The sequence below is a fragment of the Ranitomeya variabilis genome, chromosome 8, assembly GCF_051348905.1.
Source record: "Ranitomeya variabilis isolate aRanVar5 chromosome 8, aRanVar5.hap1, whole genome shotgun sequence".
NCBI lineage: Eukaryota > Metazoa > Chordata > Amphibia > Anura > Dendrobatidae > Ranitomeya > Ranitomeya variabilis.
The window spans coordinates 208,089,487-208,107,688 of NC_135239.1; the positions used below are offsets into that span (position 1 = coordinate 208,089,487).

General features: G+C 45.9%; 1 protein-coding gene across 5 annotated transcripts in view; it reads left to right on the top strand.

Annotated features, from left to right (window-relative positions):
• Window positions 1-18,202, top strand: part of PLXNA1 (plexin A1) — a 297,155-nt gene that overhangs the window by 242,261 nt on the left and 36,692 nt on the right. For all 5 annotated transcript variants that reach the window (XM_077276604.1, XM_077276608.1, XM_077276605.1 and 2 more), the window contains exons 11-20: window positions 406-502; window positions 718-908; window positions 11,572-11,723; window positions 11,917-12,037; window positions 12,894-13,030; window positions 14,382-14,549; window positions 15,843-15,936; window positions 16,113-16,352; window positions 16,446-16,589; window positions 16,673-16,907. In XM_077276604.1, the coding sequence (XP_077132719.1) occupies window positions 406-502; window positions 718-908; window positions 11,572-11,723; window positions 11,917-12,037; window positions 12,894-13,030; window positions 14,382-14,549; window positions 15,843-15,936; window positions 16,113-16,352; window positions 16,446-16,589; window positions 16,673-16,907 (1,579 nt within the window). The remainder of the gene's footprint in view (window positions 1-405; window positions 503-717; window positions 909-11,571; window positions 11,724-11,916; window positions 12,038-12,893; window positions 13,031-14,381; window positions 14,550-15,842; window positions 15,937-16,112; window positions 16,353-16,445; window positions 16,590-16,672; window positions 16,908-18,202) is intronic.

Sequence of the window (18,202 nt, forward strand, 5' to 3'; positions counted from 1 at the left end):
AATGCATACACTGTTCTCCACCTCGTGGGCAGAGTAGATGGAGCCATTTTCTCCTCCTTGCTCCATCCACCTCTTCCTCATCCTCTTTGCTCCACCTCTTTCATACTTACGATAGATATAACACATGTATTTTTTTTCCCTGGAGAGCTCCATTAAGTCCATTTCAGCGGTTACTGAGTTACACCACGTCAGTAAGGGCGATGGTCGCTAATCTGTTCATAAACCCTGATCATCGTGCACGTGTACATTATTATGCAGACAGTGAGTATTTCCAGGGGTGTGGAGCTTCCACTTTCCTTGTTTTTGGTCCTCAGGATTTTACTACGCAATTTTTTTTCCATCTTTTTCTTCTCTATTATGGCATTTCTGGTGATTGCTCATGTTGTCTTACTGTTTGTCTTGTAGTACAACTATGAGGGGAACGACATCAGCGATTTGCCCGTGAATCTTTCCGTCGTCTGGAATGGAAATTTCGTCATCGACAACCCTCAAAATATACAAGGTGAGGCCGGTTGTTCACTGTTGTCCGCATCACCCAACTATTCGTCGTTTTTTTTTTTTCTTGCTCTGAGCTTTTTCATACAGGTTATTTGATTTTGTCTGACATGCTCAGCTAAGGCCTGGAGTTGTAATACATCGCTAATTAGTAAGGCCATGTCATTAATTCATTAATGAGAACAGCGTGTGGAGATATTGACTCTCCGGTTTGTTCCGCAGCCCACCTCTACAAGTGTTCAGCCCTGCGGGAGAGTTGTGGACTGTGCTTGAAATCAGATCCCCGCTTTGAATGTGGTTGGTGCGTGACCGAAAAAAAATGCACCCTGCGCCAGAACTGTCTGATGTACGAAAGCCCATGGATGCACGTCAGCACACCTCAGAGCCGCTGCACCGACCCCAAAATCACCAAGGTATGCAGCCATTCCAGCCTACTGTAGTACTGCTCCCTGTATAGAAGAATATATTGCAATACTGCTCCCTGAGTACGAGTATAACTACTATAATACTGCTCCCTATGTACAAGAATATAACTACTGTAATACTGCTCCTATGTACAAGAATATAACTACTATAATACTGCTCCTGTGTACAAGAATATAACTACTATAATACTGCTCCTATGTACAAGAATATAACTACTATAATACTGCCCCTATGTACAAGAATATAACTACTGTAATACTGCTCCTATGTACAAGAATATAACTACTATAATACTGCTCCTGTGTACAAGAATATAACTAGTATAATACTGCTCCTATGTACAAGAATATAACTACTATATTACTGCCCTATGTACAAGAATATAACTATTATAATATTGCCCCTATGTACAAGAATATAACTATTATAATACCGCTCCTATGTACAACAATATAACTACTATAATACTGCTTCTATGTACAAGAATATAACTACTATAATACGACTCCTATGTACAAGAATATAACTACTATAATACTGCTCCTATGTACAAGAATATAACTACTCTAATACTGCTCCTATGTACAAGAATATAACTACTATAATACGACCCCTATGTACAAGAATATAACTACTATAATACTACCCCTATGTACAAGAATATAACTACTATGATACTACCCCTATGTACAAGAACTGTCTGATGTACGAAAGCCCATGGATTCACGTCAGCACACCTCAGAACCGCTGCACCCACCCCAAAATCACCAAGGTATGCAGCCATTCCAGCCTACTGTAGCACTGCTCCCTGTATAGAAGAATATATTGCAATACTGCTCCCTGAGTACAAGAATATAACTACTATAATACTGCTCCTATGTACAAGAATATAACTGCTACTAGATGGTGGCCCGATTCTAACGCATCGGGTATTCTAGAATATGTAAGTCCACGTAGTATATTGCCCAGTGACGTAGTATATTGCCCAGTGACGTAGTATATTGCCCAGTGACGTAGTATATTGCCCAGTGACGTAGTATATTGCCCAGTGACGTAGTATATTGCCCAGTGACGTAGTATATTGCCCAGTGACGTAGTATATTGCACAGTTACGTAGTATATTGCACAGCCACGTAGTATATTGCCCAGCGACTTAGTATATTGCCCAGCGACGTAGTATATTGCCCAGTGATGTAGTATACAGCACAGAGCCACGTAGTATACAGCACAGAGCCACGTAGTATATTGCCCAGTAACGTTGTATATTGCCCAGCCACGTAGTATATTGCCCAGTAACGTTGTATATTGCGCAGCCACGTATGTCACAGGTTAAAAAATAAACACATACTCACCTTTCAAGGGGCCCCTTGTAGTTCTGTCGCCTGTGTTCGGTTCAGGCGGCAGCTTCCGGTCCGAGGGTGTGATGACGTCGCGGTCACATAACCGTGACGTCATGGCAGGTCCTAGTCGCACACCAACCTTAGCACCGGAACCTGCTGCTTACATGGACTGGTCACCGGAGCGCCGGAAAGGCGGCGGAAGGTGAGTATATAATGATTTGTTTGTGTTTTTTTATTATTATTTTTAACATTAGATGTTTTTACTATTGAGGCTGCATAGGCAGCCTCAATAGTAAAAACTTGGTCACACAGGGTTAATAGTGGCGGTAACGGAGTGAGTTACCCGCGGCATAACGCGGTCCGTTACCGCTGGCATTAACCCTGTGTGAGCCGTGACTGCGGCGAGTATGGAGCGGGCAGCGGGCAATGACTGCAGGGGAGTAGGGAGGGACTAATCGGACTGTGCCCGTCGCTGATTGGTCGATGCAGCCATGACAGGCAGCTGGCGAGACCAATCAGCGAATGAATATCCGTGACGGAAGTTGCCGACAGAAAGACGGAAGTACCCCTTAGACAATTATATATAGAACTAGACTGTGGCCCGATTCTAATGCATCGGGTATTCTAGAATATGCATGTCCCCGTAGTATATGGACAATGATGATTCCAGAATTCGCGGCAGACTGTGCCCGTCGCTGATTGGTCGAGGCAACCTTTGACATCGTCGCCATGGCAACCATTATGACATCTACGTCGATACTGTGCCCGTCGCTGATTGGTCGAGGTGAATTCGCGGCAGACTGTGCCCGTCGCTGATTGGTCGAGGCAACCTTTATGACATCATCGTCGCCATGCTGTGCCCGGCGCTGATTGGTCGAGGCCTGGCAGCCTCGACCAATCAGAGACGCGGGATTTCCAGGACAGACAGACAGACAGACAGACAGACAGACAGACAGACAGACAGACAGACAGAAAAACCCTTAGACAATTATATATATAGATTAATATAATACTGCTCCTATGTACAAGAATATAACTACTATGATACTACCCCTATGTACAAGAACTGTCTGATGTACGAAAGCCCATGGATTCACGTCCGCACACCTCAGAACCGCTGCACCGACCCCACAATCACCAAGGTATGCAGCCATTCCAGCCTACTGTAGTACTGCTCCCTGTATAGAAGAATATATTGCAATACTGCTCCCTGAGTACAAGAATATAAATACTATAATACTGTTCCCTGAGTACAAGAATATAATAGCGTCCACTATGTACAAGAATATAACTACGATCATACTGCCCGACCCTATGTACAAGAATATAACTAATATAATACTGTCCCCTATGTACAAGAATATAACTGATACTGCCCCTATGTACAAGAATATAACTGCTATGATACTGCTCCTATGTACACGAATATAACTACTATGATACTGCCCTCTATGTACACGAATATAACTACTATAATACTACCCATATGTACAAGAATTTAACTACTATTATACTGCTCCTATGTACAAGAATATAACTACTATAATACTACCCATATGTACAAGAGTATAACTACTATAATACTGCCCCTATGTACAAGAATATAACTACTATAATACTACCCCTATGTACAAGAACTGTCTGATGTATGAAAGCCTATGGATGCACGTCAGCACACCTCAGAGCCGCTGCACCCCAAAATCACCAAGGTATGCAGCCATTCCAGCCTACTGTAGTACTGCTCGCTGTATAGAAGAATATATTGCAATACTGCTCCCTGAGTACAAGAATATAACTACTATAATACTGCCCATATGTACAAGAATATAACTACTATAATACTGCTCCTATGTACAAGAATGTAACTACTATAATACTACCCCCTATGTACAAGAATATAACTACTATAATACTGCTCCTATGTACAAGAATGTAACTACTATAATACTACCCCCTATGTACAAGAATATAACTACTATAATACTGCCCCCTATGTACAAGAATATAACTACTATAATACTGTCTCCTATGTACAAGAATATAACTACTATAATACTGCTCCTATGTACAAGAATGTAACTACTATAATACTACCCCCTATGTACAAGAATATAACTACTATAATACTGCCCCCTATGTACAAGAATATAACTACTATAATACTGCTCCTATGTACAAGAATGTAACTACTATAATACTACCCCCTATGTACAAGAATATAACTACTATAATACTGCCCCTATGTACAAAAATATAACTACTATAATACTGCCCCTATGTACAAAAATATAACTACTATAATACTGCCCCCTATGTACAAGAATATAACTACTATAATACTGCCCCCTATGTACAAGAATATAACTACTATAATACTGTCTCCTATGTACAAGAATATAACTACTATCATTCTGCCCCTATGTCCAAGAATATAACTAATATAATACTGTCCATATGTAGAATAATAATAATCTTTATATAGCGCCAACATATTCCGTAGCGCTTTACAATTTAACAGCTTCAAACACAACAGTCATAAGTAACAATGTTAACAATACGATAATTAAAGCAACACAAGACGACCCTGCTCGTGAGAGCTTATAATCTACTATGAGGTGGGGGAGATACAAAGTACAGGTGTGTATTTAGAATGATGGTCCAGCCATCTTCAGGGATTGGGGGATAGATGGAAGTAGTGAATGGGCTACACACAAACAAAATAACTGATTAGGGAACATGATAGGCCGCTCTGAACAAATGTGTTTTGAGGGAGCGCCTAAAACTATGCAAATTGTGGATGGTCCTAATTTCTTGGGGTAGAGCATTCCAGAGGATTGGCGTAGCACGGGAGAAGTTTTGGAGTCGGGAGTGGGAGGTACGGATTAGTGCAGAGGTTAGTCGAAAGTCATTTGCAGAGGTCGGTTAGGCCGATAGACAGAAATGAGGGAGGAGATGTATGGGGGTGCCGCACTGTGAAGAGCTTTGTGGGTGAGGACAAGTACTTTGAATTGTATCCTGTAATGAATGGGCAGCCAGTGTAACGACTGGCGAAGAGCGGATGCATTTGAGTAACGATTAGCTAGATAGATGACCCTGGCTGCTGCATTAAAGATAGACTGGAGAGCGGAAAGTCGAGTGAGGGGGAGGCCAATTAATAGTTGCAGTAGTCCAGACGGGAGTGGATCAGGGCGACAGTGAGGGTTTTTGTTGTTTCTATAGTGAGAAAAGGGCGGATTCTAGAGATGTTCTTTAGGTGTAAGCGGCATGAGCGGGCAAGAGATTGTATATGGGATGTGAAGGAGAGATCGGAGTCAAACATAACACCCAGACAGCGTGCCTGCTGCCGGGGTGTTATTATGGTGCCACCCACGGAGAGGGAAACGTCAGGTTTAGGGAGGTTAGTAGAAGGCAGGAGCAGAAGTTGTTCAGTTTTGGAGAGGTTGAGTTTCAGATAGAGAGCGGACATGATGTCAGAGACTGCAGACAGTCAGTGGCGTTCTATAGTACAGCAGGAGTAAGGACAGGGGATGACGTGTATAGTTGTGTGTCGTCGGCATAAAGATGGTACTGAAAGCCAAATCTGCTGATGGTCTGTCCAATTGGGGCCGTGTAGAGGGAGAAGAGAAGGGGGCCAAGGACTGAGCCCTGGGGTACCCTGACAGTGAGAGGAAGTGGAGATGAAGTGGAGCCAGAGAACAGAACACTGAAGGAGCGGTCAGAAAGATAGGAGGAGAACCAGGAGAGAGCAGTGTCCTTAATGCCAAGTGACTGGAGCCTAGAGAGTAGGAGAGGGTGGTCAACAGTGTCGAAAGCTGCAGAAAGGTCGAGAAGAATGAGCAGAGAGTGGTCACCGTTACATTTTGCTGTCAGAAGGTCGTTGGTCACTTTGATGAGTGCAGTTTCTGTCGAGTGTAGGGGACGGAAGCCGGACTGTGAAGGGTCTAGAAGGGAGTGAATGGAGAGGTAACGGGTAAGGCGGGAGTAGACTAGGCGCTCCAAGAGTTTAGAGATGAAGGGGAGATTGGAGACCGGTCTGTAGTTGTTTGTGCAGGATGGGTCGAGGGTGGGTTTCTTTATTAACGGAGTAATGATAGTATTTGAAGGAGGACGGGAAAATGCCTGAGGAGAGTGAGAGATTAAAGATTGTAGTTAGGTGAGTAGTGACGACTGGAGAGAGAGACTGGAGGAGATGTGAGGGAATGGGGTCAGTAGTGCATGTTGTCAGACGAGAATAAGAGAGGAGCCTAGAGACTTCTTCTTCTGTAATGGGATCAAATGCGGAGAGTGAGCCAGGGGAGATGCAGGGATGGATGGGAGTCACTGAACTTGGTGATTGGGAGCGGATTTCCTGACGGATATTGTCTATTTTCTCTATAAAGTGGGAGGCCAGGTCATCAGCACAAATGTCTCTGATAGGGGCTTGAGCTTTTGGCCTGAGGAGGGAGTGAAAGGTGTCAAAAAGTTTCTTGGGGTTGTTGGATAGTGAGGAGATCAGAGTGGTGAAGTAGGTCTGTTTGGCGATGTGAAGGGCAGAGTTATAGGTATAGGTGTACGAAGTCTTCTGGTGTGCGAGTTTTCCTCCATAAGCGTTCAGCACACCTAGAGCATCGCTGGAGAAATCGGGTTTGCGATGTGAGCCAGGGCTGTTTTACTCTGTGTTTGGAGCTTCTGAGGGTGAGGGGAGCTACTTGGTCTAGGGTGCTTCTAAGAGTGTCATTGTAGTGATGTACCGCCAGATCAGGACAGGAAAAAGAGGAGATTGGGGACAGTGATGAGTGTAAGGAGTCTGAAAGTGTATGAGGGTTAATGGTTTGTAGATTTCTGACTGAATGGTAGGTAGGAGGGTGCTGAGGTGAGCAAGGATTTGTGAGCATGAAGGAGAGAATGTTGTGGTCAGAGAGGGGAAACGGTGAGTTATTTAGGTAGATTTAGGTAGGGGATTGAACACAGCCGGACAAAGACCAGGTCAATGGTGTTACCGTCCTTGTGTGTCTGAGGTTGAGAGCTGTGAGAGGCTGAGCGAAGTGGTTAGTGATAGAAGCTGGGATGCAGATGTGGAAGTGGGGCTGTTTATGGGGATGTTGAAGTCTCCCAGGATAAGGGTTGGGAGTTCTGAAGACATGAAGTGCGGCAGCCAGGCAGAGGAATGGTCCAGGAAGTGGATGGGTGAGCCTGGGGGCTACTATACTATTATACTACTATAATACTGCCCCTATGTACAAGAATATAACTACTATAATACTGCTCCTATGTACAAGAATATACGGTAACTACTATAATACTGATTCTATGTACAGGAATGTAACTACTATAATACTGCTGCCTGTGCTGTATGGATGTCTGCACTAATGTGTATATATGGAGTATGTATCGTATATGTATAGTAGGGGGCATTGGGGTTGTACAAGGACGTTAAAAATAATTTCCTGCCCGATCCTCCATGTTTTCTTGGCAGCTTTTCTCTGATTTGCTTTTAGCCCCTCTCCTTTATGTTGTGTGTGGTCAGAGCTGATAAACTGAATTTATTCTGATCTGGTCCCTATAATGGGCACATGTGGGAATCGCTGACCCGGGCAGCCTTGGCCCTTCTGTAATATTTCTAAGAGATGAATCGGATGGGAATGAGATGAGACTCTGAGCAAAGATCTCTAGTTTTGCCTCCCACGGCTGAGATCAATGGCTACCTCTTTCCTGTGATCCTCTGCCTTCACCTCGCGCTTCTGCATATCTGTCGTTGAAGACGTGTTTTTTTTTTTTTATTATTATTATTATTATTTCAGAGGAGATGTTTGTTGTTTTATTTAAAAGTTCCCCTGTGAAACCAATTAAGGGAGGAGGATGAGGGAGGCGGCGCGATGCTCTGCACGAGAACATGGCTGCAATTCAGGTGGCAGGTGCAGAGGAGCCAGGCCTCAACGTATGTTCACCGCAGAAGAATGGGGCCAAGCGGCTTCTATCTGCAACTCGGAACCACCGAGTATGATAATCCGGTGACTGCTTACCGCAGGAACTTATTCCTGTGTGAGAGTCTCTTCTGTACAAGCAGTGTCACTTCTTAAAGGGCCAGAACAAGGATTAATAAGGTTCCAGCTGTCTGCTGTGGATGCACAGTATGATGTACTGCGAAGTCGTACAAGGAATGGCAGCATTTACTTAGACTAATCTGGCTGCTGTTATTCCCTGAAATCAGAAGTGTCTGAGCGGAGGATGCATTGTGTGTATAGCTTGGTTTTCTGACCCCGTTCACTTACTTGGGAAAAGAATCTGTGCAGATTTCTAGAAGTCTTCTATTTCTATGTGCAGATTTTTGCCTGCAGCAGGGAAACAAAATCGTCTAGGTTCAGTTACGTGCTGCTTATCCTTGTGGATTTGTCAGATGAGCCAGGTAGAAATCAGCGGGAAATCACATGGCCCTTCCCAGCCGCTGCGACCCCTCTAGTAAAAATGTAGCTGATGTGCTGTAGGAAAACAAGACCCATATAAACATTCTGGATCAATTTTGTTTTTTTTTCCGGAGCCTCATGCATTGAACGTGTATCGTTGTCAGATTTGGCTCAATTTTCTGTGCTTTTTCTTGTGAGCATGACCGGTTCTTGGTAAGGTATCCATAGTCAGTGCTCTGGATCGGTCTCATGTCGGGGGAGAGAGGGGAAAAAGTAGCTTGGCGGAAGTCACTCCTATCAATCATGTTGGATGGAGGACCCTTTTTAACATTGTTTCCAACATTTATCAGGAAATTTAAGTCCCATCCTCCCGGGAATGCCCCCAATGCACCCCAGAACACCCACTTTTGGGCAGATATTACATAAGCTCCACTTTATTTTTGCACCAGAGTTTTGTGAAATCCCAGGAGATTTGACAACTTGTATTAAAATGATTTCACCCAATAAGTCACATCGTTGTCATTTTATGCTAATCTGAATTAAGGGTTTTCTATGTCTTTCCCCAAATGCAATATATATAGACAAAATAACTCTGTGATTCTGGATTTGCTGATGGAGGTCTGCTCATTGCTCAGATTTCTATTTTTTTTTTTTAATTTTGAAAAACAAATTTAATTTCTTGGATTTTTCGATGCTGATGAAGTTAATTTTCAGTGCTCCTGTCTGTTCTCCAGAGCTTCTGTTCCTCTGGCAGCCATAAACAGTCAGTCACCTTCCCGACCTCTCTCTCGTTTGACTCCCTTATTTGTCGGATTTTTATGACTATCATTCATTTAGTGGTTAGCACTGCCGCGCTGGGGTCCTGGGTTCAAATCCCACCAAGGACGACATCTGCAAGGATTTTGTATGTTCTCCCGGTGTTTGTGTGGGTTTCCTCCGAGTTCTCCGGTTTCCTCCCGCATTTCAAAGACAAACTGATAGGGATTTCAGATTGTGAGCCCCAATGGGGATTGTGCCAATAATGTGTGTAAAGTAAAATAAATAAAAGTAGTCCTGTGGTCCCCATAATAGCCCACGTACATGCTGGAAATTAGCGACAAAAGCTGAAGCTGGTCAGACATGCAAGAGAAGAGGGAAGCGACTGGAACAGCGCCCCAATGTCCATATATACGTATTTTATGTGGAGCGATGAGGATGCGGGCAGCAGCTCGGCATCTCCCTGTAATAAACGCCATGGGATGGTTTTCCGCAGACGGACAGTGGACTCTACAAAAGTTTAAAAAATAAAACAAAGGCTAAAGTGAACGTAATTAAAGATGGCCGCTCATAAATCGCCCCGTCCTCCTTCCCGCTCCCAACGGCAAATCGGTAACGAGAGCCATAATTCCACAGAATGAGATTGTGCAGCCGGCGCAGGGAGACATTAATTCCATTTAGTGCCCGCAGGTGTGTGACGAGTGATGGGCCGCTCTGGAGGCAGGCAAAATCTGGTGTGAAATTGCCCGTAATTAGCTTGTTATTGGTGTTGCCGGGCCACCTCCCCTCCGCTCATCAGTCATAATGCTGCCTTTGTCACACCGCACCTGTCCGCCTTATTGGAAATAATCGTTCTAAATGTGTCTCATCAGACCGCCGAAGATCCCCCGACAACGAGACACTCGCAGAGGACGAGGGTCTGCAGTATTTACAGCTTCCATGGATGAAAACGGGGAACAATAGCGCACATTCTACTGTAAAGCAGCTTTGATCATTTCCCCGGGGAAGTTGTGTACAGGACATTCAGGTCGGAACCACTTCTGGGCCCATTTTCGCAGCAGGATTTGTACTGTTCAGATGCTGGCCTCATGCGCTCTCTGCGGGTGCCATTCTCTAGGTCTGTAGCATGTTAATGGCAATTTAAGTCGCCATATGCTGCCTCGCTATCGGTGATGGAAGTGATGACATTGTGTCCTTGTACTGTGCCGCTATTGTGTACCCTATATATGAGAAATCGATAAAAAGGGAATATTTATGTATCATCTATCTATCAAGAGCTCAGCAGTTCAGAGAATGCTGCACACATTGAAGATGAGAAATGTAAGCCTTACTACTGCCATATAGACGATTCGTGTGGGCCCACCAGCCACGACAAGGACAACTTTTTTTTTTTTTTTTTTTTTTTCTATGAGGCTCTGACCTTCAAACTTACCTCTCCAGGCCAAAAGCCTACAAGTTGCAGTTTGATTCTGTTTTTTTCTTTTTTTGCATCCATCGGCCTGTCTACTCCCCCTCTCCTGTTTTGGTGGTCGGCACATTTTGCCGCTGATGAAATATTCATGGACCCGCTTGGGTTAGTAACTCTCGGTCTCAGTGTTTCTCTGGTTCTCGGGCTTAACGACTCCATTTCACTTTGCTGTTCAAACTCAACAGGGATGTGTGTAGTTTTACAAAGAGCCCCCGCCTGCGTACATTAACGTAGCAAACACAGAAGCCCGTGGTAAGAAAGGGCCGCACAGCGGGACCACGACTACTTCATAGCCGCCTCTGCGGCAGTAACAAAGGCAGCTTGCTCGTAAGCACAATAATCCGGGACGCTCTGTCACTTCCCATCTCGGTTCAGAATAGAAAACTTGTCAGCGGCACCTGGGGAAATCACTTACCTTAATTAACGCCATGGCAGGGGTGGTATCGTGACTGCCCCCAGTGGGTTGGGCCATCCACCAGTACCCTGAGATTGCTGGTGGTAGTGGTTCTGCCTTGAAATTGAATATGAAAAGATAAAAAGGTCAAAAAACGTTCATATCATCAAAAGTATCAAAAACTGAAATTCAATTCATCCAGTAATCCAGAAATTCTTATAATTCGACACGTTTTCACTGTGAAATCTAATACTTGAGCCACATTGTAGGCCTACTGACATCATAAAAAGTATCTGCTCTATTTTCCAGCTGTCTCCGGAAACTGGACCAAGACAAGGGGGTACGCGGCTGACCATCACCGGAGAGAACCTGGGCCTCAGATTCGAGGACATCCGCTTTGGTGTTCGGGTCGGACAAGTCATGTGTGTCCCCTTAGAGAGCGAATACATCAGCGCTGAGCAGTAAGTCCTCTTACTGTCACACACAAATTTACATTTTTGCCTGAACTGACATGACCGTATACCTGACCCCTGTATGTAATGTTGACATTTACACATGATATGGGGCTCTGTCATTAGCTCTCTAGATTTAACAAACTGATAACCGAGAACAACATATTGCCATGACACTTGCTATCATGTCTTCTACTTATAGGATTGTTTGTGAGATTGGAGAAGCCAAAATAATGCCGCCACGCGATGTTACTGTTGAGGTCTGCATAAGGGACTGCTCTAAGGAGTACATGACCACTGCACCTAGATCCTTCTCATTTGTTGTAAGTTCCCTCCTGCACCCAGACCCCTGAATGCTGAGTTCCTGATCCTGAGTTACATCCTGTATTATACTCCAGAGCTGCACTCACTATTCTGCTGGTGCAGTCACTGTGTACATATATTACATTACTGATCCTGAGTTACACCATGTATTATACCCCAGAGCTGCACTCACTATTCTGCTGGTGCAGTCACTGTGTACATACATTACTGATCCTGAGTTACATCCTGTATTATACTCCAGAGCTGCACTCACTATTCTGCTGGTGCAGTCACTGTGTACATTCATTACATTACTGATCCTGAGTTACATCCTGTATTATACCCCAGAGCTGCACTCACTATTCTGCTGGTGCAGTTACTGTGTACATACATTACATTACTGATCCTGAGTTACATCCTGCATTATACCCCAGAGCTGCACTCACTATTCTGCTGGTGCAGTCACTGTGTACATACATTACATTACTGATCCTGAGTTACATCCTGTATTATACTCCAGAGCTGCACTCACTATTCTGCTGATGCAGTCACTGTGTACATACATTACATTACTGATCCTGAGTTGCATCCTGTATTCTACTCCAGAGCTGCACTTACTATTCTGCTGGTGCAGTCACTGTGTACATACATTACTGATCCTGAGTTACATCCTGTATTATACGCCAGAGCTGCACTCACTATTCTGCTGGTGCAGTCACTGTGTACATACATTACATTACTGATCCTGAGTTACCTCCTGTATTATACCCCAGAGCTGTACTCACTATTCTGCTGGTGGTCGCAGACTCTCCTGTGTATTAGTGTTTTGAGTATTACATGATGTGTAACAGCTTTACTATATGAATCTGATTTTAGAGTCCACATTTTTACCGAGTGTCCCCAGCCCGTGGCCCATTGTCCGGTGGCACATGGATAACCATAGAGGGAAGTAACCTGAACGCTGGCAGTAATGTGTCTGTGGACATCGGAGGACGACCCTGCGCCTTTTCCTGGTACGTGTAGTTGGTGGAAATATGAGAATTAACACAACGCCAACCATGGATAAAGGGTGACAGCATTTACCCCTCCATTTTGTCCTCCCAGCTGAGGGTTTGCTCCAGTGTATCCAGTCTCCACGTTTCTCTGTGGTTGATAATTTGTATCAATATATGTAAAATGTATCAGGAGTGGGGAGATTTGTGCCGCCTCCGATGTTCTCCACTGAGCGTCGCCTCCTGCCGTTTTTATGAGTCTCCATGATCCCAGCAGCTTTCAGCCGTGTCGTATTCTATGCAGTGTGTGTGAGCGGTGAGCACAGCGAGCCGTAGAGTGACACGTGTCCACCGGCGGATGCACCGTGCCATATAAAGCCATTGACAATCATCAGGAGAGCGGTGTGACTGGAAGACGTGGGTTTAAGTGTGTGCCCCAGGCTGCTCCTCTCCCGCGCCGCCGCTCCCTCTGCCCGCGCCTCTCTGCCATAGGAAGTGCATAATTTCTAGATTACGAATGATAATAGAGCGGGTCTTTAAATATTTTCCTGTGGTAATTGCTGGTTATCAGCGCTAATAGCTGCTGTTTGCAGGGTGACGGCGAGTTCTAGTGCAGAAAAAGCTTTTTATGTTCTGGCTGCTGCATTACACATCTGCTGCCGAGGAAAAAGGAGTCATCCAATGCCGCTGCTGCTGCCCACAGGGGTGGCAAAGGCTGCGCTGCCCTCAATCCTGCTCCCATATGCTGCCCCCAAATCCCTGGGGGGATAAATTAAGTAAGAGAGCAATGGTGGTGCGCATGTTGGGGGTTGAGTTTTGGCACTAGCTGGAGGCTTCCTTCTTAGGGTACCGTCTCACAGTGGCACTTTGGTCACTACGACGGCACGATCCGTGACGTTCCAGCGATATACTTAAGATCTCGTTGTGTCTGACGCTACTGCGATCAGGGACCCCGCTGAGAATCGTACGTCGTAGCAGATCGTTTGAAAATTTCTTTCGTCGTCAAGTGTCCCGCTGTGGCGGCATGATCGCATCGTGTAACAAAGGTGTGCACGATATTGTATACGATGTGTGCACAGTAACCAACGGCTTCTACATCGCAAATACGTCATGAAACTATCGCTCCAGCGCCGTGCATTGCGAAGTGTGACCGCAGTCTACGACGCTGGAGCGATAATGGAGCGACGCTGGAGCGTCACGGATCGTGCCGTCGTAGCGACCAAAGTGCCACTGTGAGACGGTACCTTAAAAGTCACAAATGTTACCATTACCCCCTCTTATCAAGAACTGTGTATCAGTGACCAAGCCGTCATTTCCATGTGAACACATGTGGAGTGTATGGCGGCTGAATGTCTCCTCCTTCTATCTCTAGGAGAACAGCCAAGGAAATCCGCTGCAAAACACCTCAGGGGCAGAGTCCTACGAGCGCAGAGATCGAGATTCACATCAACCGAGCGGGGCTGCACAACCCAACAGTGAAGTACAACTACACCGAGGACCCTACTGTGCAGAAGATCGAGCCGGAATGGAGTATCACCAGGTAATGTTTCCTGCTATCAGGTAGTAGTCATCCAGGTAATGTCCCCCTGCTATCAGGTAGTAGTCATCCAGGTAATGTCCCTCTGCTATCGAGTAGTAGTCCTCCAGGTAATGTCCCCTGCTATCGGGTAGTAGTCCTCCAGGTAATGTCCCTCTGCTATCAAGTAGTAGTCCTCCAGGTAATGTCCCCCTGCTATCAGGTAGTAGTCCTCCAGGTAATGTCCCCCTGCTATCAGGTAGTAGTCATCCAGGTAATGTCCCCCTGCTATCAGGTAGTAGTCATCCAGGTAATGTCCCTCTGCTATCGAGTAGTAGTCCTCCAGGTAATGTCCCCCTGCTATCAGGTAGTAGTCCTCCAGGTAATGTCCCCCTGCTATCAGGAAGTAGTCATCCAGGTAATGTCCCTCTGCTATCAGGTAGTAGGCCTCCAGGTAATGTCCCCCTGTTATTGGGTAGTAGTCCTCCAGGTAATGTCCCTCTGCTATCAAGTAGTAGTCCTCCAGGTAATGTCCCCCTGCTATCAGGTAGTAGTCCTCCAGGTAATGTCCCCCGCTGTTAGGTAGTAGTCATCCAGGTAATGTCCCCCTGCTATCAGGTAGTAGTCATCCAGGTAATGTCCCTCTGCTATCGAGTAGTAGTCCTCCAGGTATTGTCCCTCTGCTATCGAGTAGTAGTCCTCCAGGTAATGTCCCCCTGCTATCGCGTAGAAGCCCTCCAGGTAATGTCCCCCGCTATCAGGTAGTAGGCCTCCGGGTAATGTCCCCCTGCTATCAGGTAGTAGTCATCCAGGTAATGTCCCCCTGCTATTGGGTAGTAGTCCTCCAGGTAATGTCCCCCTGCTATCGGGTAGTAGTCCTCCAGGTAATGTCCCCCTGCTATCGGGTAGTAGTCCTCCAGGTAATGTCACCCTGCTATCAGGTAGTAGTCCTCCAGGTAATGTCCCACTGCTATCGGGTTGTAGCCCTCCAGGTAATGTCCACCGCTATTAGGTAGTCATCCAAGTAGTGTTTCCCTGCTGTCAGGAAGTAATCCCCCAGGCAATGTTCCCCTGCTCTGAGGTATTCCTTTTCCATGTAATGTCTTCTCGCTATCAGGTGGTAGTCATCCAGGTAATGTCCCCCAGCTATCAGGTAGTAGTCCTCCAGGTAGTGTCCACCGCTATCAGGTAGTAGTCCTCCAGGTAATGTCCCCCAGCTATGAGGTAATGTCCCCCTTCCCCCTTGCTATCGGGCAGTAGTCCTCCAGTTCGCCAATTGGCGGTATGCTTCTTTCATTATTGCCTTTTGTCTTGCAGTGGTGGGACGCCTCTCACTATCACCGGAGTGAACCTGGCCACCATCAGAGAACCAAAAATACGAGCAAAATACGGTGATGTGGAGCGTGAGAATGTAAGAACCTCCTTGTCTTTTTAGAGAATTTTTAAAATTTTGTCAGTACGGATCCTCCTTCCTGTGGTGGTGCATGACGTTATAGATGAGGGTGGATGACCCTCAGAGTGTGCCCACTAGGCCATAATATCAAGGATTACTTTTCTTCTTAACGTCCCTATGTCTTCTCCTTCTAGAACTGCACCGTCTACAATGACACCACCATGGTGTGCTTAGCCCCTTCCATTGAAAGTCCATTGAGGTCCCCACCTGAGAACGGCGATCGCCCCGATGAGATCGGATTCATCATGGACAACGTCCAGTCCCTGCTCATTGTCAACACGACGACCTTCATCTACTACCCGGACCCGGTATTTGAGCTCCTCAGCACCTCTGGGAACCTGGAGCTGAAGCCGAGCTCTCCTCTGATCATCAAGGTGAGAGCGTCCTGGATGAAGATGATGAATATGATGGATTTACTCTCGATTAGGTCACTTCTAGTCTAGAGAATAATTGTTTTATATCTGTAGGGTCGGAATATTCTTCCAGCCGTTCCTGGAAATTTCCGCCTAAACTACACAGTGTTAATTGGCGACACCCCCTGTGCACTGACCGTCTCCGAAACGCAGCTCCTATGCGAATCTCCCAACCTCACCGGTCAGCACAAAGTGACGGTAAGCCACATGCACCCGCTAATGTTATGAAGAATATCCCTTTTGTTTTGGGAGATAACAAGCTTTCTCTCTCCTCCTCTTAGATCAAGGTTGGCGGGTTCGAGTTTTCTCCTGGCACCTTACAGATCTACTCCGATAGTCTCCTAACCTTACCTGCAATCATCGGTATCGGTGGAGGCGGTGGTCTCCTGCTTCTAATCATCATCATTGTCCTCATTGCCTACAAGCGCAAGTCGAGGGATGCGGATCGTACCCTGAAGCGTCTCCAGCTGCAGATGGACAATCTGGAGTCACGGGTGGCCTTGGAGTGCAAAGAAGGTGAATATGGGAATGAGGGGCGGCACATGGTCCATGTTTCCTTAGGAATGTGTCCTTTTTCATATCCTGTAATCACATTCCAAGCAATCTCAGTCTTGGACAGATGTTCCATTTTTATGGAAGCCTTATAATAATCCTCTGCTTGTCCCTATTCTTGCGAATTCTGCAGAACCCATTAATCTCCCTGTGAAGCCACTCGTGCACCATATTTTGCTGGCCCACGTTTGATATCTGGCCTCATTCTTGATAATGGAGTCTTCATTTTTGATCCAGAATCAGAGCGTTCCTGTGGGAGTCTGCAGGGTGGATGCGGGGGGCTTATGGTATACGAATAGCAGGTAGTTAAATCGTCGGTTCCATTTATATCTTGCCATCTTCTGAGGTGGACCATATGAAAGGGAAGCGTTGGCAAGGGAAAGAGGGTGAGACAACCAGGTGTCTCATTATATGGAGGAAACTGGGACAAGGCGTCTGCAAAAACTCGCCAAAGGCAATTTAATTGCCCATTATCTGTGCAAACGGAACGTGGTGTCACAACCCGGCCAACTGCAGCGGGTCTAGAATTAGGGGGCAAGAGGTTGGCGGCACAAAGAGGATGAAGGAACGAGTTCTATATGTGCACTCTTATATGTACACTATATAAAGCTGCAGATGGAGGGAGCGACACGGCAGTGCCAGGGATGATCATCAGTAATATCCTACAGCTGCCAGATAAAAGAGCGGGCTTTTAATTAAGCGGCATGGTATCTCTACCCATCCTATGTCTTTGAGTTGCACCGCGGACAGATTAGAGATCTCCACTCGCCCGCTCCTCCCGCTTCCCCCTCCTCCGCTCGTCCCCTCCACCTTTCCAAGCATCTCAGCGCTGCCACATAAATTTAATTGAATTCCTTTCACAGATCTGTGTCTCGTGAACAGTCTTACCTGTACTCCTACAGGAGGTACCAGCAGGGCCGGTAATGGAGATTGCTGGTTATTTGCCTTGTATGATCACTTGCCGTCGTGTCTGACACCCGGGAAGCAAACGCTCTTTGTTCTCCAGGACGTGGCAACCTGTGATTCTGCTGCTCAGTGCAGAGAAACACAAAGTATCCTTATAAATAATGAGATGCAGTGTAGCGAGAGTCAGAAAGATGCAGAATAATGACATGTGGACAGAGAGTCGGAGGGTTGCGTTATCCCCCATCACGGTCCCCAACTGGGCTGTGTGCTTTCCAGCATTGGTATTTACTCAGCACGCTTGGCACTCAAGGCTATTCTCCACGGTGTAACTGGATCTCCTGATTATTTTAATG